Below are 21,529 nucleotides of genomic sequence, written 5' to 3' on the forward strand. Positions count from 1 at the left end.
TCACTTGTGACATCTCTCCCATCTCTGTGACATCTTCCTCCCTCCGGGAGTTGAATGCCTGACTTTGAAACCATGCTGTCTTTAACTAAAGTGGTGGCTTTCTTCAATGGGGGCTTAGCAGGAATGTGAGCTTGTATGTCCAAAAAGTCCCTGTTGTGCTCTACTTTCTGCACCACATTGGCACCCTTTGTATTGCAATGCAAGTCTGTGTTTGTTGACCGGGGAGGGGGGGCCTTACTGTTATATAATAGAAGTAGATAAAAGATTTCAGAACTCGTAGTTCTCTAGGTGGTTGTTGTTTAGTCGTTAAGTCATGTCCGACTCTTCATGACCCCATGGACCAGAGCACGCCAGGCCCTCCTGTCTTCCACTGCCTCCCGGAGTTTGGTCAAATTCATGTTGGCAGCTTCAATGACACTGTCCAACCATCTCATCCTCTGTCGTCCCCTTCTCCTATTGCCTTCACATTTCCCAACATCAGGGTCTTTTCCAGGGAGTCTTGTCTTCTCATGAGATGGCCAAAGTACTGGAGCCTCAGCTTCAGGATCTGTCCTTCCAGTGAGCACTCAGGGTTGATTTCCTTCAGAACAGATAGGTTTGATCTCCTTGCAGTCCAGGGGACTCTCAAGAGCCTCCTCCAGCACCACAATTCAAAAGCATCCATTATTCGGCGGTCAGCCTTCTTTATGGTCCAGCTATACATTGCTACTGGAAAAACCATAGCTTTTACTATGCGTACCTTTGTCGGCAAGGAGATGTCTCTGCTTTTTAAGATGCTGTCTAGGTTTGTCATCGCTTTCCTCCCAAGAAGCAGGCATCTTTTAATTTCGTGGCTGCTGTCACCATCTGCAGTGATCATGGAGCTCATGAAGGTAAACTCTGTCACTGCCTCCATATCTTCCCCTTCTATTTGCCTTGTCGTATTCCTTTTCCAATTTTGAACCAATCAGTTGTTCCATATCCAGTTCTAACTGTTGCTTCCTGTCCCACATATAGGTTTCTCAGTAGATAGATAAGGTGGTCAGGCACTCCCATTTCTTCAAGGACTTGCCATAGTTTGCTGTGGTCCACACAGTCAAAGGCTTTTGCATAGTCAATGAGGTAGACGTAGATGTTTTTCTGGAACTCTAGGTAATCTTTTGTAAATCTACAAAACATCTGACTCCCAGTTACTTAACAATAACAGTGAAAACATAATTCCCTATTCCCAGTTATCATCATCTTAGAACTGCGGAGCTGAAAGGGATGCTATCATCAAGTCCAGCCCCTCTCATGGAGACCCAGTAGGGAATCGAACTCCCAGCCTCCCAACCTCTGGCTCCACAGCTGGATTACCTAAACCAGTGGTCCCCAACTTTGGGCCTCCAGATGTTCTTGGACGTCAACTCCCAGAAATCCTGGCCAGCAGAGGTGGTGGTGAAGGCTTCTGGGAGTTGTAGTCCAAGAACATCTGGAGGCCCAAGGTTGGGGACCACTGATTCCTAAACCACTGAGCTATTGTCATATTTCTGATGTGAAAGTATGGGCTGCCCAGAAGTATGTTTGTATATGGTAGGTCTGTGAGCTCCCATTGGTTTGTGCATTCAACAGAAATCTCTGTTTTGGAGCAAATTCAAAGTTGGTTCCTTGCCAAACAAAGCGTTGCATTCTAGATTAAGCAGCTGATTTCTTAACCTCACTTAACCTCTGTGCTCTGCTTGAGGCCTTCTTTCCATGAAAATAAAGGTGCTTTTGTATGTAAACCAAGTCAGTTATTTTGATCCATGAAGCAGAAATCCCTCCGAGACCTGTTTCTATCCATCCCCTAGTAATTAAAATTGTGGTACCCCTCAATCACATAAGTCAGTGGTTCCCAACCTTGGGTAACTCAGGTATTCTTGGACTGCAATTCCCAGAAGCCTTCACCATCAGCTGTGCTGGCCAGAGTTTCTGGGAGTTGCAGTCCAAGAACACCTGGGTTACCCAAGGTTGGGAAGCACTGACATATGTAACTATTGGTTGCCTCTTCATATTATCCAAAAGCTGCTGTCTAAAGCAGTTTCTTCACTTTAATGATAGTACTAGTCTTAGTTGCATACCTCTACTCTGTGAGTTCTGCAGACACTGGATTCCTACTCAGCATTCTCCAGGCGACTGAATTCGCTTGCATTATCAAGAAGATGTAAATGGTTGTTGTGGGTTTTTCGGGCTCTTTGGCCGTGTTCTGAAGGTTGTTCTTCCTAACATTTCACCAGTCTCTGTGGCCGGCATCTTCAGAGGACACCACTCTGTGCTCTGGTCCTCTGAAGATGCCGGAAGATGACAACAGAGTGCTGTCCTCTGAAGATGCCGGCCACAGAGACTGGTGAAACGTTAGGAAGAACAACCTTCAGAACCTGGCCAAAGAGCCCGAAAAAACCACAACAACCATTAGATCCCGGCCGTGAAAGCCTTCACGAATACAAGATGTAAATGCTCAAGATATTTTTCTGTTTAATTTTACATGTATTGTTCTTCATTATGTCTCTTGTTATTATCTCTATTCAATTTAAAATGTTATTTTATTTGCCAGTATGAACCTACCTTCCATCAGTTTTTTTTTCCTCGCTACAATTAGACACAGATATGCAGTTGGAAATGGATATAGAAGTAGAGGAAAAAGAAAATAGGTTATGCATATCTGTTAGGTAAAAGCTTAAACTACAGGCAGTGTCGTGTCACACAAGCTATGTGAGTAAGGAAGGGTTTAGTTTCCATAGTTAAATCAAACTGGCAAAATCATACTAAAGCCACCTCTTCGTTTAGGCCAGATCCTTGTCTTTATGTTAATCTGTACTTGAAGTTTGCAAGCCCTGTGGACTGTCAGAGTTGCTCCAGCAATTCCTCATCCTGAAGATCTGTGTTTGGCTGTTTTTGGGGAGGAGTTTGACCTGACATTTGTGCAGTTGGAAAACCTGCTTTTTAAAATCCCTGGCTCCCAGCATCTCGAGATGTAATCCTATCAGGATTCTGATTCAGAACACAAAACCTGAGAAGCTGCTTTTAAAAAGTTTGTTCTACACAGATCTCACAAGAGATTGATTTGGTACACAAACAGGTATGAATAGGACTGCAGGCACCTCGGACATCATTACATCTTCCCAGCCCTCCATAGCTTGCAAATCCTGCTAAGTCTTCTGTTGCAGGAGAAGTGAATGTAATGCAGCTAGAGCATTTCAAAAGCAGCACACAAAATATTACAGAAGTGAACCTGAATCTCCAGCTGAGAGATAAGACTGTTGTCATGACTTTACCCTAAACGGAGGGGCATACAGCACAAAACAGTGTAAGTGATGAAAAGCATTTAGGGTTGGGTCTTATATATGAACAGGAGTTATCCTTGCACTTACACTCATACGATGCAGTAATTGATGGCCTCCTTAGTAGCCAGGAAAATGAATCCAAATGTACAGGAATACATACTGTCCCCATTGTGTCTGCACAGAGTCAGCCAGAGCTGTAGTTGATCCCATTCATGTGAATGTAGCCACCGCCCCTGCTTGCCCTGTGTTAATGGATACGTTTCAGTTCCTGCAGCCTGAGGACTTAGAGAGGGGAAGGCTGCCACATCTCTGCTGGACCCCTTGCCCCTCCTGGCTCATAAAAGCTGCCAGAGAAGGACTGGCTGAATTGGAGAGGATGAGAGATGAATGCCTTCTTGCAGCAGAGTACAGCCCCAGCATGCTTAAAGAAGGCAGTAGTAAGACCCTTGCTGGAAATTCCCGCCTGGGATCTCAGTATATTAGATAATGACTGGCCAGTCTCTAAGGTTACATTCTGATTTATTGAACTTATTTAAAATAGCTTTATCCTGCCTTTCTCCTTAAAAAGGACCCAAGGTGACTTATATCATTGAAAGACAGTATTTATAGCTCAGAACGAGTTCTTGAGCACATTTTGGGGTACAGGATTGGAGCAGGTTGCGACTTTTCAGCTCCCGGGGTTTCTGGATGAGTCAAATGATCTAGATCCATTTCAATCTGGTTTCAGGCCTGGTTATGGCACAGAGACTGCTTTGGTCCCCTTGGTGGACCACCTATGCTGTGAACTGGACAGGAGGAGTGCGTCCCTGTTGGTTGGTTCTGCTGGACCTTTCAGTAGCTTTCTATACCCTTGGCCACTGTATTCTTTTGGGCCATCTCTCTGCATTGGACCTTGGAGGGACTGTTTTAAGGTGGCTTCTGTCCTTCCTGGGGAGGAGAATTCAGAAGTGGTCTGGGGGACTTGTCCCCTATGCTATTGAACATCTACATGAAACTACTGGGAGAGATTGTATGGACATTTGGGGTTCAGTGTCCCCCGTGTGTTTATGACACCCAATTCTATCTTTCTAAGTAAATACAAGGAAGCTGCTTCAGTTCTAGATAAATAACCTTGGTGTCAGCAATAGACTGAATGAGGGCAAATAAACTCAACAAGACAGAACCGCTCTTGGTCCGTTGAAAGGCAGATCAAAGAACAGGGATACAATATGTGCTGGATGGGTTTACACTCCCCTTGAAAACACAGGTGTGTAGTTTGGAGGTGCTCCTGGGTTCATCAATGAGCCTGGATGCTGAGGTTTTGGTAGTGGCCAAGACTGCCTTTGCCCAGGTGCACCCACTCCTGGAAAACGTCTGGTCTGGCCATTGTGACACACACCTTAGTTGCATCCCGGATCAATTACACTAATGCACTCTATGTGGGACAGCTTTTGGAAAATGTCCAGAAGGCTTTGGAGCAGCTCTGGTGGAGGTGAGTGCCGGACTTTTGAAGGACTTATCAAGGGGGTTCCTTGAGGCATTCTGTCCTCCTCCCAGCCACATTTTGAGATTTTAGGAGAGGTCTAGGCTGGAGTTTTTATAGTGGGGATGAACTGATGGCAATGAAATTTAAAGACCTGAAAGAGCAGGTCCATTTCGCATCACACATAAAGGACCCGTGAATAAAAGACCAGAGAAAGACTAGTGAGTAAAAAGACCAGCCCCCCCAAAAGAACCCAAAATGAATCGAACATGAGTGTTTTCACTGTGCACATCCCTACTTCTACATTTTTAGTCATAATCCTGTTCTTGCACTTTTGTCTTTAACCTTTATTTGGACTTGTTTCAAGCAATAGCTGTTTCCTACTAGTAATTTGGCATTCCCTGCATATTTTAAATTGATTATGCTTCATCCATGGATTTTTATTATCCTTTATCTGATTTGAATATATCTTTCCATATTATATGATCTTCATATAGATTAAGCAGATAGGGAGGTAAAATACAGCCTTGTCTGACACCTTTGCCCGTGGGAAACCACTCTGTTTCACTATATTCTGTCCTAATAGTAGGGTCTTGCCCAGGGTACAGGTTGTACTGAAAATGCATCAGGAAAATCTAATGTTGTACCATATCCATTTATTTTAGAATTGTCAGAAGCTTCACTGTAATCAGTATGATTACCTATGGAACATTCTGGTAGTCAAAATATATTTGCATATATACTTCTCTAGTGCCTCTTCCTTTTCTGAATCCAGCTTGAACATCTGTCACTCCTCACTTCATGCGTGGAAAATGTAGCTATAGTAAAATAATGAGCATTATATGAGAAATTAATGTGATGGTCCCATTGTTTCTGCAATTGCCATCTGTTTCTGTCTTGCTCTTCTCGTCCCCTATCCTCCCCATGTTGTTGTTGTTGTTGTTGTTGCTATGTGCCCTCAGGTCACCCATCTGAGTTATGGTGACCCTAGTAGGGTTTTAGAGCTATGTCGGACATTTAAGGAGTCTTTTTACTAGGGAGTAAAACTAAGTTTCCATGGCTGGTCAGGAATTTGAACTCACATCTTCTGAGTCATTCTTTATTCATTGCATCATCCTAGCCTCCTGTAATCTACCTGAAATCAAATCACTCATATTCAGCCTTTAATTTCAAGGTATTAGCTATCTCCATCTGTCCTCTACAGGTAATACAGTACACTTGTATCCCCTTTAACTGGGACATGTCCATTAGTTTAAATTAATTACTAATGTTAGCCTGGCACTACTAAGCATCAAAATGGATCAGTGCTAAAAATATTGTCTTGAGCGTGCAAAATGCAGCATGTTAGAGGCTTAATTGTGTAGCAGAAGTCTTGCAACAAGCTATTTTCTACACACGGGAATTCTGTGCGCTGTCAGGAAAGCACCGGTGTGCTCAGTAAGACATTGGCACATGCTTGGTATGCCAACTGTATTGAAACTTCTAACGTTTGCTGTGCTTTTATCAGGCCCCATGATAGTCCTGTGGAGTCGTTGACATAGTCCTGTAGAAATCACAGCTCCCTGCCATTTAATGGCCAAACAGGACTTTGCTTCTTGCTGTCCTCCTCCCTTGTTGACCTACTTCTAAGCTTGCTGTTGACATTCTCTCTTGGTTGACTTCACGCCGTTAACAAATCAGGGACTAGAAAAAAGGGCTCCCTCTCCTGTTGTCTTCCTGATGCTACAATTAGATGGGGATTGTCTACTGTGACACTCGTCATTAGTATCAGTACTCAATCTGGGAAATCCATTTCATATAAGAAACTGTTGTGAAAGATTTTTGGCTTTGGAATTGTGAGCTGTCTTGCTGTCATGTTCGTATCCCAGGGGCATAGGTTCTTCCTAAGTCTGAACAGCTTTCAGCGTGCCCCTAATTAGCCAAAATATCTCTGTCACTATCCAACAAACAGCAACAGAGCATGGACAGAGTTCCTACTCCAGTCCTCTGAAGATGCCGGCCACAGAGACTGGCGAAACGTTAGGAAGAACAACCTTCAGAACACGGCCAAAGAGCCCGAAAAACCCACAACAGCCATCAGATCCCAGCTGTGAAAGCCTTTGAGAATACAAATCTCAGTCACTGTTGTGTTGCTAAATTTTGCCATGCAGGAGCTTGTTATGATGGTTCTGATAGCCACCTCCCCCCAAAAAAGAGTCCAAAAATGCAGGCAGATATGTTGATCTATGTCAAGAAAGAAGTTTCAGCCGTTTCGGTCTCCACCAGGACCTTGGCTTTTGTGAAGCTAATAGGTCTTAATTTCTAGTTCAAGATCTGATCACCCTAACATGCTTTGTATTAGAATCGGGATAGTCTAAAATGAATTGTTGTTGGGAAAATCAATACCCACACCACAGCTAAACTCAGAGAGGACACCGAATTTTGGGAGACGCGTAGATGATGTCTGATTCCCTGCTAATCAAAAACTCCTGGTACTTTGAACATGCAAGCCTTTGTTCTGCTGTGTCACTACATGCAATCTTGTTCACCCCAAACTTGATTAAGATATTGACTGCGAGAAGCTCTAGCTCTTGAAATGCCTGCCTTCATTTGCTGTAATAATCAGAAGTTCTGTTGGCCATCATATTGATGAGGCTGCAATCTTCTTCTAATGCCAAACTCAGGTGCTGAATGATAGTTAAGCAAGATTTTATTTCAGTTTGTTTTTTTATTAGAATTTGCTCCAGTTGCAAAATTCATCATATTCTAAACAGAGAAAACTTGGAAACAGAAAAAGAATGAATGCAGGAGAAATGGAAGCTACCAGATCCATCTTTCTAGGTCAGGGATGTGACTGCTTAAGTCTTAGAACACTTGCTTTTAATCTGTGTGCATTCCACTATGTTGGTCCTAATTAAAGATGAGTTCATGCCCATCTCTAGTCCTGAATTAGGATTTGATATGGCCATCACTACTGCCAGCAAAGAGGACAGACATGACCAAAAAGGGCAAAGAGGATCAGGAATAATAAAACAGAGTCATTTTGCATTATATTTGCATATGGTAATTTAAACTAATATAGGCAACTATCACCATAGTTGTATTAGCATAGTTTAAATGAAAATAAACTACAGCTTACCATGTTGCACATGATTGCAATTTGGCAACCATCTTAGGGCACTGTACTGAGAGAAAGATGAAAAATAAATAAATAAATAAATAAATAAATAAATAAATAAATAAATAAATAAATAAATAAATAAATAAATAAAGCGTACTACTTAATAGCTCTCTGAAATGTCATATGTCTTGTACTGCCCTTGACCAGTGTCTGCTCATCCTGAGTGCTGAATTACCTTCTTTCTTTCTTTCTTTCTTTCTTTCTTTCTTTCTTTCTTTCTTTCTTTCTTTCTTTCTTTCTTTCTTTCTTTCTTGCTTGCTTGCTTGCTTGCTTGCTTGCTTGCTTGCTTGCTTGCTTGCTTGCTTGCTTGCTTGCTTGTTGGCTGGTTGGCTGGCTTTCTTTCTTTCTTGCTTGCTTACTTGTTGGCTGGCTGGCTTTGTTTCTTTCTTCTTTTTCTTCTTTCTTTCTTTCTTTCTTTCTGGCTGGCTGGCTGGCTGGCTTTCTTTCTTTCTTTCTTTCTTTCTTTCTTTCTTTCTTTCTTTCTTTCTTTCTTTCAACAACAACAAAAACAACAACAAACCACTACTGGACATATCTTTATAACATATATAAAACAAAGAGTAACAATGAACAAATAAACAATAACAGTTTGATATAATATTCACAACAAAGCTGATTTCCTTAACTAGAACATAGTGCACCCCTTCACCCTGACCAATATGACTACTTTCAGTTCAATTAATGTTCCAAAGCCCCTTATCCTCTCCAAAGTTGCTGTGTTTCTTGAAAAGGTAAATAATCTTTTTATGTAACAGTCACATGTTAACCTATCATTAATAGTTATATTTCAAATCTCATTGTACAATTCAGGGATTTCATGCTTTACCTTCTTTTTTTTGCTATTAGCAGTCTTACTGTTGTTGATAAAGTGGAAATCAATAATTTCTTCATCCCTAACCATTGTACATTACCTAAATATCAGTATTTTGATATTGAACAGTATTTTGATATTGACAAGATCCTCACGGCGCAGTGGTTAAACTATAGTATTGCAGCCAGAAATCTGCTCTCAGTTAGCATATAATATGAACAGATTCTGACAGCCAGCTCAAGGTTGACTCAACCATCTGCCCTTCTGTAAAATGGATACACTTGATTGATTGATTGATTGATTGATTGATTGATTGCTATCTAGCTTTCTTGCTTTCAGGTAAACAAGGAAATGTTTTGTCAGCTGCCACGTGCAATGCACGGAAGACCTGGGTTAATTTTTTGGCCCCATCTCTGCCTCCTCTTTTACTTTCAGAGAAAAAGCAATCAATATAAAAGTTGGATATCATGTGGGTTTTTAGTGTTTTAGAATCAAGATCTCTTTCACAACGGAAACCCAGCGACTAGCCTTCAGGTGATGCTCCAACGGAACAGACATACATGGTTAGAGCAGCTCTCAGTGCAAAATTTCTATTTTGCTCCTCTAAATAGTTCCCTTACTTCATAAAGACTCGATTCTAACAGTGCCATCAGGAAGCAGGATGGAACTTTGCAGCAGGTAGAAGGATTTGGAGTGATCCATCCATCTCTGGATGGACAGACTTATGTCAATTACACTCTGAGAAATGGAGTGTAAAGTAAGAAAAACCAAAATAGTAGAAATGTGAGGCATCTTTGTACAAACTTGATCTGATTTTTCCACAGACATTAATATTGTGTGAATCATTACAAAACAATGAGTTTTTGTCTGTGTAACCATAAAGGTAAGGTTCCCCTTGACATTTAGTCCAGTCGTGTCCGACTCTAGAGGGTGGTGCTCATCCCCGTTTCCAAGCTGCAGAGCCAGCGTTTGTCCGAAGACAGTTTCCGTGGTCACGTGGCCAGCGCCACTAGACACGGAACGCCATGACCTTCCCACTGTGGTGGTACCTATTTATCTACTTGCATTTATATGCTTTCAAACTGCTAGGTTGGCAGAAGCTGGGACAAGCAACGGGAGCTCACTCCATTTCATGGATTTGATCTTATGACAGCTGGTCTTCTGACCTTGCAGCACAGAGGCTTCTGCGGTTTAACCCACAGTGTCACCATGTCCCATCTGTGTAACCATAGATTGTGTCATATTCAGTAAGAGATTTTTTGGATTCTATTGACTTCCTTAACCATTCAACTCCCCTTGGAATCAGCAGTTTGCAATACTTAGTAATGTTTTTTACTGCTAAGAAATGTCTTCTTGTAAAAGAAGGTTTCTGTCTTCTGTTATAATAAGCATTTGCAGTAAACAGAAATAATCAAATCTGAGCAAGCTATCCCACAGGTGCAATACCAACGAAGAAGATACAGTTTTGCATAGCATTTGTTAATGCATATTTATGGATGCATTTACATATCTGGAAATAATTCCAGGCATTTTGTGTAGTACATCTGAGCAGGCGGAGGGCACCCTACGTCCAATGGGTAGGACAAAAATGCTGCTGTATTTTAGTTTTAAGCTCTTACAAATGGATCTCTGTTTGGCTTTTTACAGTGGGGAAAATCAATACGAAATCCCTAAATCATTGTATCTTGGAAAAGGATGTGGCCCTCTGGGGTTGCTTAGAGCAGTGGTCCCCCACCTTGGGCCTCCAGATGTTCTTGGACTACAACCCCCTGAAGCCTTCACCACCACCTGTGCTGGCCAGGATTCCTGGGAGTTGACGTCTAAGAACATCTGGAGGCCCAAGGTTGGGGACCACTCGCTTAGAGGACCAGAGTCAGCTCCAAGGTTGAAGTTCTCCAACTCTTACCTCATCTCACTGTAGGGAAGCGATAGTTGCTTTGCGTTTAGAAGATCCCTCCAAATATTTGAGCCCACATCTCTCGCATGTCCTTGTTTTTGGCTATGCTGGTTGAGGCATCTTGGATTTGAAGTCCAAACATCTGTAGAGGCAAACCATCCTTGCCTTTCATGTTAGGCTGATGTGGCTAAGATAATGACAGGGTATTTGTTGTAACTCTGCTGTACATGCCTCTACAGAGTCTGCATGAACGTGAAGTGTCCCTGCTTGCCTCCATGTGCCATGGAAGCACTGTGAGATGTTGGAAGAAGAATAAGCTTACGGAAATGATAAACTGATTTTGCAGCCTAGGCAGTAGTTCTGTTTGCGTAACCCATCACTGTATAGAGATGAAAAATGGGATGATACATAATCCAGCCCTGATCCAAATGTTTCGCAGTAGGCCTAAAGATGTTCTCAAGTGCATTGGGAGCAGCGTTTGGAAGACACAAAGTACAAGAAATATAGTTACCTGTAATGAGCTGTTTTGGGAAAAGGCCTGGGTGTTGCCACATTACATTTCAAAAACTAATGTAAAAAGTAGGAATAAAGTTACTGCACATAAAAGAAGTTTATTTTGATCCTCTGTTGAATATGCTGAGTTTGCAATAAAACCACTTTACACAATCTGGCATTCCTCCTGTTATGGTTTTTCATAGCAACTAGTACGTCATGGGAACATGACTAGTATAACATGGACACTAGCCAGCAATTAATTGCTGCATTTCCAAACCTGTCTGAGCAATCTCAGATGCACTAGGTTCGGCTGCGATTGTTGGCAGTGGCGCAAGAGAGTCAGGATTTGGACGATTTTGTTGTGAGGAGGAACAACATCCTCTACCGCCACTTCTGGCTCTCATTATGTACTCGTGGTCTCTTTGCTGGCTGAGCTTTTCATTCTGCCAAGATGCGTGTCCGTCTCTATCTATGAGGACTTCCTTCTTAAAAAAAAAATGTTTAAAAACTTCACATGGCTTCCAATGTTAGATTTCACTGCTACACAATTTGGGCTCCCATTCCTTGCCAGTTGGCCCTATTCCCGTCGTACCAACCAGTTCCCACTTCGCTGAGCAGAAGAAAGGAGAGAATTGATTTTAATTCCTGCCCAGTAGATGAGGCTGAAGGAGAGTTCCGAAAGAAAGATGGCATTCTTCCGACACTTGGCAGAAATCCTCTTTGGCTCATGGGGACCAATGTGGTCTGAATTCAAGGCTGCATCTAGGAGCTTTGAGGGGGTAAATTAGATTCTTTCACAGGGAAACCCTGTAAAATCACTTGAGGGCTCTGTGCAGTCATAGATGTCCTCTTTTTCCCTCTCAGAGTGCTCTCTTTGTGTGTGTGCGTGTGGGAGGGAGGATCTAATCTCCTCCTTTATTTCAGATCTCAGTATCCCTCACTGAGCTGATTGTCCTGCAGCGGGGACGACTTGAGCCTTTTCAGCTGCCTTGCTTGACATCTGCTGTCAAAAGTCTGGGGCAGAGTTTGAGGGAGATCTTGAGGAAAATAACTCACATTTGCACATCTGAGGAATGTAGTCTGACTGGATAAATCGGCGAGTTAGGTAACTGACACAGAGGCTGGGAGTTCGATTCTCTTTTGTGCCTCTCAGGAGAAAAGCCAGCCTATGTGTCCTTGGATTGGGGGACGTGGTGGCGCTGCGGGCTAAACCGCAGAAGCCTCTGTGCTGCAGGGTCAGAAGACCAAGCAGTCGCAAGATCGAATCCACGCGACGGAGTGAGCACCCGTCGCTTGTCCCAGCTCCTGCCAACCTAGCGGTTCGAAAGCATGCAAATGCAAGTAGATAAATAGGGACCACCTTGGTGGGAAGGTAACAGCGTTCCGTGTCTAAGTCGCACTGGCCATGTGACCATGGAAGATTGTCTTCGGACAAAAACGCTGGCTCTATGGCTTGGAAATGGGGATGAGCACCGCCCCCTAGAGTCGAACACGACTGGACAAAAATTGTCAAGGGGAACCTTTACCTTTACCTTTTATGTGACCTTGGGCAAGCTGCAAAGTCAAAGAATATACCCAGAAGAAGGGAATGGTGAACTGTTGTCTACCTAGAAAACCCTAGAAAGGGCCATTGATTGGAACTGAGTTGACAGCGAAATATTATTATTATTATTATTATTATTATTATTATTATTATTATTATTATTATTATTATTATTATTATTATTATTATTATTATTATTATTATTATTATTATTATTATTATTATCATCATCATCATCATCATCATCATCATCATCATCATCATCATCATCATCATCATCATCTGTAAATGCATTCAATATGGTGGTGGGTCTCCTTCTGAAACATCGATGCTGCTGATGAATTGTTAAAGAGTAAGGGTTTCCCCCACAACCTATTTCTTTTTAATGGAGATATCTTGGATTTTAAAACTGTAGAGACTGTCAAAGAATGAAAGTATTTGAGTAGATCGCACAGGAGAAATTCATGGCTTTTGAAATATTGTTGGACTAGAACAATAATATGATGTACTAGTTTGGTTGCATCGACCTGGTGAATAAACCAGGCTATAATCCCTGTCTTGTGCTGGACGAGAGGCTGCTAGGGTTTTTTTTTTGTGAAGGTCATGTATGGGGACTCTTTAGCTTTCCGAGTTTGGGGATATATAGAACCTGAGTGTTGCCATGCTGGCTGGTCTCATTGGAGCTGGAATCTAATATCCAGGCAGCCACATATTCTTCTCCTTTAGAGGAAGAAAGCTTTTCAACTAACCAAGGTTCTAGAAAGGGAGAAAAGTTACTTAAAGAACTCGCTGGCTTCTTATTAAGATCTGGGAGGCTGGGGGTCACCATGGATAGGGGGTTTGCAGTGCTGGCCCCAGCTATATAAAATTCCCACTTGGAAGGGGAGGAGACTTCAGATCTCCAAATCCTCCAGTAAGGATGACTGGGGTATTCTAGGCATTATGGACCAACAAAACAACTTTCCCAAACAGCTTAAGCTGTTTACAAATCTGCAGCCTGCTCAAGTTGTCTACCATTAGGAAAGTGATGGAAGGAATGGTTCTTCCAAAAAAGAAATGGAGTTGGCTCGTTCTTACCTCTCTGGTTCCTTTGTAGGATCTTGTGTTGTGGAATGCAGTTGTGCTTTTATCTCGCTGGCACCTAGTCTTCCAGGGACAGCCGCTCCACATCCCTTCTGTAGCTTCTCTGATAGGCTTCAGTCCTGAGCAGGCTTGCTCATTTGATCCCGATATCTACAGTTTCTTTCTCAAGATGCAGGTAGTGAAAATGACTGAACTGAAATGTAACTGAAATCCTTTATTTGCTAAGGTTGGAAGGTTGGCATCATGGTTGGCTTGATGGCAAAAAGTATCCAGCAACTGTAGACAGTCTTGCGTTATGCATTGCCTTAACATACAGCATACGTGGTATGGGGAGATTTTCCAAGTATTGTTCTGCTGCTGGAGCTTCTGGAAGGCTCACTGCCAGCCCATAAGGAGATTTTTTTTAAAAAAAAAACAAACCATAGTTCACAAGTCCTGACACTGATGCGTCACTCCCTAGCTTATTCCAAATGGCATGATAAACCCCAGGGCATGCATGCACCTGCTGTCATCCTGGTCCCCTCCCCTCTCTTCTGGCTTTTCAATGCACTGAAATTCTGCAAGCGCAAGACATACACAGACATCTTTCTGCTGAAACTCTGAGAATGAGTGGAAACGAGTGTCCAGGTTTTAAAGCTACTTCACACACAAACATCATGCTTTTCCACTGCAGCTTGTTATCAGATGGGTCTGTCTAACCTAGATGTTGGGGAAAATATGTCAGTTTCTACTGAGCACATCTCTAGTGACAATGCACTTCACTGTATAGTTGTTGCCTTTCTGATAAGGGTAGCTGTAGAGCTGAATATACAGCTTATAGCAGCCCTAATGGGGCTTTCAAGGTAACTGAAAGATTTTAAAAATGGCCTTACCAGTTCCACACCCCCAGGGTGCTTCCATGGCTGAGTAAGAATTCGAACTCAGGTCTCCTAAGTTCTCGTCCATCACTCTGTCTCCTATGCCACACTGGGTATCTAGTCAGCCTGTTCCCTTCTATATATTTTGGGCTACAGTTCCTATCAGTCTCAGCCAGCATGGCCGGTGGTCAAGGATGATGAAAGTTGCATAATCTATGAAATGAAATCTAGAACTTCTGGAGAGGTCACCCAGTTGTCTCACCTGCATGTTTAAATGGTAAACTACCCAGACAGTGCTTTAAGCTCCGTGGGGCGCTATATAAGCATCACACTTTGCTTTCCTTTATTTGTTAAGCTGTGCTATCACCACTCCAGGTGAGTATTCAGTCAGTTGCCTTGAGCATTTTGCCGAAGAGACATGAACACTCCAAGAACAATCCCTCTCTTCCTCCTCTCCCTCCTCCAGGCCCTTGGCAAAAGCCAGCAAATCTGACGAACCTCTGTGGGTTTTTGTTTCCCTTGCAGAGCTTGGAAGGAGACCAAGCCATTCTCCAGCGGATCAGAAAATATATGAAAGCAATTCACGCTTCTGGACTCAGTACGTGGATATTTCCCTCTGCATTCTGGTTTATGGCAGTAAAAAAGGCGGGGAGGTGCAGACCAGATGGGAACAGAGAGGGGCTGGCTAGTATCTGTGTCAGAAATCTGAAGATTACTTTTTTAGGGGGGTGGCTCCAGCTCTTAGAATACCCTAGCCACCGATTGAGGGGACTCTGAGAATTATAATCCCAAAATAAAAGCTTTTACAAGCTGTAGACAGTGTATGGGTTGCTGCTGGCAAACGACCCTCACAATCCTGAGCCTACGTGGGGAGGGCGAGTTTGTGAATTGCGTTCCAGCAAGAACCAAAGGCCCAGGTTTGGAAACCAGTGATCTATACAGTGATAGAACAAAGCATGACACATATTTCCCATTCAGCGATTAAATACTTATTTTGGTTGGAGTTTTTAGCTAAAGACCATTACTCCTGCTGCCTTGTCTTCTTTTGTTTTCTTATATTAGTCTCTTTATAAATTATGCTAGAGATCCGCTGTCATCAAATTTCCTCTGTGTTCTCCCTTGCCCATCATGTTCATTTTTCTGCTTTCCATAGTATAGTATTCCCTAGTATGTACTATTTATAAACGTTCCCTGAAAGCCATGTCTAACCCAAAAGTTAGAAAAGTTCAGCAGAAAGCAGGGTATTAAAGGCTAACCTCAAGATCTGAGCATGTTGCTATCGTATGCTGAGTTCAGAAGACTTACCTTTTGGATTACAGCTTCCAGAATACCAGAACCAACAAGAGGGAGCTGTTGTTCAGAAAAGTCTATTTTTCCATTCTTACCTTAAAGTGGGATTAAATGGAGATGGTATTCCTATGAACAGGAATGCCTCATGTTTAGGCAGTCAGAGGAAAAGATTGCTTTCATGCACTTCTCATGGGTTTAACAGAGGTTCAGTATGTCTGGCCACTGTGGGAGTAGGTAATTTGGACCCACAGAATAAATAGGGCTGGACAACTGGGCTTTGCCCAAGACACCAAATTTAGAGGCACACTCCTTCCCCCAACGCCCACAGTTGACCAAGCAGTCTGTTTGTTTGCCGTAGGAAAAGTCATCGGTTAACCAGGCCTAAATGGTGAAGTTTGCCAGTCTTTGGCAGATTAAACAGCTAGTAGACCAGGCTATCAGGGAAAGTATTGTCATTTCAACAGTCCCCACTGAGGCGATGGAGGGAAGGTCTACCAAAGGCTCGCTAGACCAGGACTCTGGACTGGAGTAGAAAGTCATCCTGTTAATATATGTAGTATGTGAAACATGCTTTATTTATTTAATTAACACACATATGATTTATATTTATAGTTCTGGCAGTACTGCTGATTCCACGTAGAGCAAGGGAGACGCTAGCAAAGTATTCAGTGCTGTAATATGTCTTGTATCATTTTCATGTCATGAATTACGAAGTTGACTTGAAGATGCTTCCCCAGAATGCCAGGATTGCTAATTGCAACGCTGTCCAAATTAGTTAATTCTTTCTCCAGCGTACATGCATTCTGACATTGGCCAGTAGACATTTAGAATCATTTTGATGGTCTTTCATGCTGGTGTCCCCTTAGTACATGCAGAGAACGAGGAACAATACACCGAGACTCTTGAAAGCTTCGGCAACAACCACCTCTCGCAGAGCAATCATGAACTTTCTACAGGCTTCTTGAATCTGGCTGTCTTCACCAGGGAAGTTACGGCTCTTTTCAAAAACCTGGTAAGGGGAAGGGCTAGGTTGGGCAGACGGCCTGTTGTATTTCTCATTTCAAAAAGAGGGTGATTATTTATCCTGTCATACATTAGGCAGCCCTCTAGTTGGAGGACTATTTATTAACACAGAGTTTGAAATGTTGACTCTTGGACTACAACTTACGGAGTCTCCTGGCCGTCAACGGCCACTGGCAATTTCGGTTGGGGGATGCTGAAACATGCTGTTCTGAAAAGTAACTTTTTCACACTGCCGAACTCTCTTCTTTGTGCAAGAGTGCTTGTAGGCTCCACTTAGGGGATCTGTGGGTCGAGGATCTCACCCTGACTCTTGGGGGAGGTGAAGAGTCCACTCTCGCAGGTGGAGGGATCAGGGCCAGTCCCACAAATACAGTTCCTCCCTTGTAGCAGTGCATCTTAGAACAGCAAGGCTGGAAGGGGGCCCCGTGGGTCATCAAGTCCAGCCCCTGTCAAAGAGGCATAGTGGGGAATCAAACTTCCAACCTCTGGCTCCACAGCCAGAGACTTTAAACCACTGAGCAGTTTGGAAGTGATCGTATTTTTTGTCTCTTTCAGGTGCAGAATTTGAACAATATTGTCTCCTTCCCACTGGACAACCTGTTGAAAGGGCAGCTTAAAGAAAGCCGGCTGGTATGCATTCTTTAAGGAGATGCTGCTTGTGGGGGAGGCGCAGGAAAGCGGGCTTGGGGGCAGATCTATGCCATAGGGATATTAGGCACAATGTTTTGGTACACGTGCCACTTCTGTTCCAACTCTCATTCAGTGATAATCAACCATTTTATTAACATTTTGCTCCTTGAGATGAGGAAACAGATGATTCCCCCTGCCCAGATCTCAAAGACTGGATGGACATTTGCGTTCCCACAGTGAGACACAGTCCTCCACTATACCCTGATCTTAGCAGACCAGTTTAGGAAATAGGTTGGACCGCGTAGGACACACAGGTCTGAACTTCAGCAGAGAGAAATGGCCAGGAGTTCAGGAGGAACATCCAGGGCACCGTCGTGGTTGCTTCTAAATGTTTCTCCTTTTTCCAAATGTCCTAAATCAGAATTTCTCAACTTTTTCAAGTTGGGACTCCCTGACACATTTGTTGAAATTATTTCAACCTCATATATTGCCTCAGTCTTTTCCCCTCCTTCTTCAGTTTTCTGGCAGTTATCAAGTCAGTGTTAGTGTGCATGTACAGTGGTATCTCGACTTACGACCATAATCCGTTCCAGAAGATAGTCGTAAGTCGAAGCACCATTTCCCATAGGAATGCATTGGAATGGGATGAATCCGTTCCAGACAAAAAATAATAATCACCAAAAAAAAAAAAAAACCCCAACAGCAGCAACAACAACAAAAAGCCACCAAAAAACCACCACTCCAAGCCCCATTGGAACACGATGTGGCTCAGGGAAAAAAATATCAAAAAACGCCCCCCCCCATACGGCCAGCTCCATCGGAATGCTATGGGGCTGGGGGGAAAAAATCAAACACACACACACACAGCCAGCTCCATTGGAACACGATGGGGTGGGAAAAACACACACCAAAAAATAAACAAAAAATCACAGCACAGAAACATAACCCCCCAAACCCAAACCCATCCTGCAAAACCCTGTAAATGTATTCACCCAGAAGCAGAAAGCAGCACCAGTCTGAAGCCTCTCTGCAGACGCGCGCGCACTGAAAGAGCTACAAAGAAGCTCTTTGCCGACCAACAGTTAGCCCTCTAATTTGAATTCCCCGTCTTTTTTCCCTGCCTCTTTTGTTTGCAACTCGAAGCTCTGGCCGCAAGTCGAAGCACAATTTTGCGGCCGGAGCTGGTCGCAACTCGAAATGGTCGTAGGTCGGGACGTTCGTAAGTCGAGGCACCACTGTACTTAGCAGTTTATGCAGTTTGGACGTAGTTTGCAGGAGTCTACTGGAAGCAGGCTATGAGTCATAGAATCATAGAATAATGGAGTTGCAGGGAGCCATCAAGTCCAACCCCCTGCTCAATGCAGGAAATCCAGATCAAGGCAGATCTGACAGAGGGTTGTCTAATTTTCTTCTGAATGTCTCCATTGTTGCAGCACTCATCAACTCTCCTGGTAATTGGTTCCATTGTCGTACTGCTCTAACAGTCAGGTTTTTCCTGATATTCAATCTAAATCTGGCTTCTTGTAACTTGAGCCCATTATCATGTGTTCTGCACTCTGGGATGATTGAGAACAGATCTAGCAGCCAGTGAAATTATTGTAACAAGGAGATTATAAGATCTTTGTAACCAGCTCCAGTTAGCAATCTGGCGGCATCATTTTGAACTAACTGAAGCTTCCAAACCACCTTCAAAGGCAGCTCCACGTAGACTGCGTTACGGTGATCCAGGAAGAGTATAACTAAAGCATGTGTCTTGACAGGGTTAAGCTTCAATTTATTCACTCTCCTCCAGTCAGTTGAAGATCCCATGCACTGGTTTAGAACCAAGATAGCTTTCTTGGTCCTAAAAGAACTGAAACCGAGAAAGTCCTTCCAGGTTCCATCCCAGGGAGAGAAAGAAGGATGCAATCATTGATGGTACTGAAAGCTGCCAAGAGGGCCACCAGAGCCAATAAGCACCCACTTGCCTGCCCAGTTCTTAGCTTAGCTTGTCCACACAGGCAACCAAAACTTTCTGGAGTTCCATAATCACATCTAAAGCCAGACTAAAATGGATCTAGATGAACTTTTTGATTGGCAGTCCCTGGAGCTGTAGAGGCCACCACACACTCCAGCACCTTGCCCAGAAATGGAACCTTGGAGACTGGCGGATAGTAGGGCAACATAGTGGGGTCCAAAGAGTGGGTTTCCTCCCCAAAAGAAGCCTTTTAACTGCCTCTTTTAACAAGATGGAATTGTGCCCTGAGCCATTCTTTCTCACTCTGCCAGTCCTCTCTTGCTTGCTTGTATAAACCAGTGGTTCTCAAACTGGGGTCCCCAGATGTTCTTGGACTACAGATCCCAGAAATCCTGGTCACCACAGCTAGTGGTGAAGGCTTCTGGGAACTGCAGTCCAAGAACTTCTAGTGATCCCAATTTGAGAACCACTGGTATAAACCAAGAAGGGCAAAGATCAAGCATATGTGTGGTGAGTGTCACCTCTCCAAGGATCCAGCAAACATATATATGTACGTACGTACGTATGTATGTATGTATGTACAGTATGTATGCATGCATGCATGTATGTATGTATGTATGTATGTATGTATGTATGTGTGTGTGTGTGTGTGTATGTATGTATGTATGTATGTACATACGTACACATGTACGTGTACGTACGTACATATACATACATACATACATACATACACATGCATACACACACACATACACATACATACATACATACACACATACATACATACATACATACACACACACATACATACACACATGCATACATACACACACATACACATACATACATACATACATACACACATACACATACATACACACACATACACACACACATACATACACACACACATACATACATACACACACACATACATACATACATACACACGCATACATACATACACACACATACATACATACATACACACGCATACATACATACACACACATACACACACACACATACATACATACACACACATACATACATACATACATACATACATACATACATACATACATACATACATACATACATACATACATACATACATACATACATACATGTTGTTAGACATTCCCAACAACCCTTAACTGTCACACCTAAGGGTGAGGGACACACTGGAAGCAGTAGTCCAACAACATTTGGTGTTCCGCACTTCCCTCAGCCATGTTGTATGTAATGGTTAATTTAAGAACTCAATCTTATTCCATTTTTCAGTGGTTTGACCGAAAAGCTTAAAAAGCACCGCCATGAGACTGATAACGTAGTTGCTTTTTCGGATTTTAAGAAACTTCATCAGCATTCACCATCGTGATGCCGTTCTGGCAAGCCTTTACTGCTTACTCTCTTTTTTTTGCCTGTTTTCCATACAACATGGCAACATTCCAACTCGTATGGGCCTCCCAGACAGATCCCCTTTCTGCCCGTTTGGCTGAATGGTCTTGCATTTCAGAAATAATTAAGGTGCACAAAAATCAAAGTGCATAGAGAAGATTCACATTTCCAGCCTCTGGCATTTCAGCTCCGGTAAATTTCTCCTCGAGACGTTGAAACGGTGGAAATATCATCTTGCTGTAATTGAAAGGGTCTGTTGTCTAAGGCCTTGGCAGGAGGAAATTCTGGTCACGTAATAAGAGGACAACCACCCCCTTGGCCAACAATACATGCCTTTTGTTTCGTGCTTCAGGAACTCCCTGCTCAGTCCCCTTTTCCCCTCATCCCCCTTTCCCTTTTTTTCTTGACAGGATTCCAAGAAACAGATTGAAAAGGCCTGGAAGGATTACGAGACCAAAGTGTGAGTATTCCCTGCTGCCTTGGCAGGAAAAGGCTAATTCTCCCCTCTTGTCCCAAATAAATGTGTTTTGATGAGCACACAGGTGGTGGTAGAACTTGACCAATGAGACTTGCCTTTTATTCCTCCTCTGTTCTGACAACATGGCATATGGTTTGCATGGAGGAGAGCGGTCACCCTCT

At 43.0% G+C, this 21,529-nt stretch overlaps 1 protein-coding gene across 1 annotated transcript in view; it reads left to right on the forward strand.

Annotated features, from left to right (window-relative positions):
* ASAP3 (ArfGAP with SH3 domain, ankyrin repeat and PH domain 3) overlaps positions 1 to 21,529 on the forward strand; it is a 56,163-nt gene that overhangs the window by 2,356 nt on the left and 32,278 nt on the right. Inside the window, exons 2-5 of the mRNA XM_072980261.2 lie at positions 15,115 to 15,187; positions 16,746 to 16,891; positions 17,458 to 17,532; positions 21,301 to 21,350. Of these exons, the coding sequence (XP_072836362.2) occupies positions 15,115 to 15,187; positions 16,746 to 16,891; positions 17,458 to 17,532; positions 21,301 to 21,350 (344 nt within the window). The remainder of the gene's footprint in view (positions 1 to 15,114; positions 15,188 to 16,745; positions 16,892 to 17,457; positions 17,533 to 21,300; positions 21,351 to 21,529) is intronic.

The sequence above is a fragment of the Pogona vitticeps genome, chromosome 9 (genome assembly GCF_051106095.1).
Source record: "Pogona vitticeps strain Pit_001003342236 chromosome 9, PviZW2.1, whole genome shotgun sequence".
Lineage (NCBI taxonomy): Eukaryota > Metazoa > Chordata > Lepidosauria > Squamata > Agamidae > Pogona > Pogona vitticeps.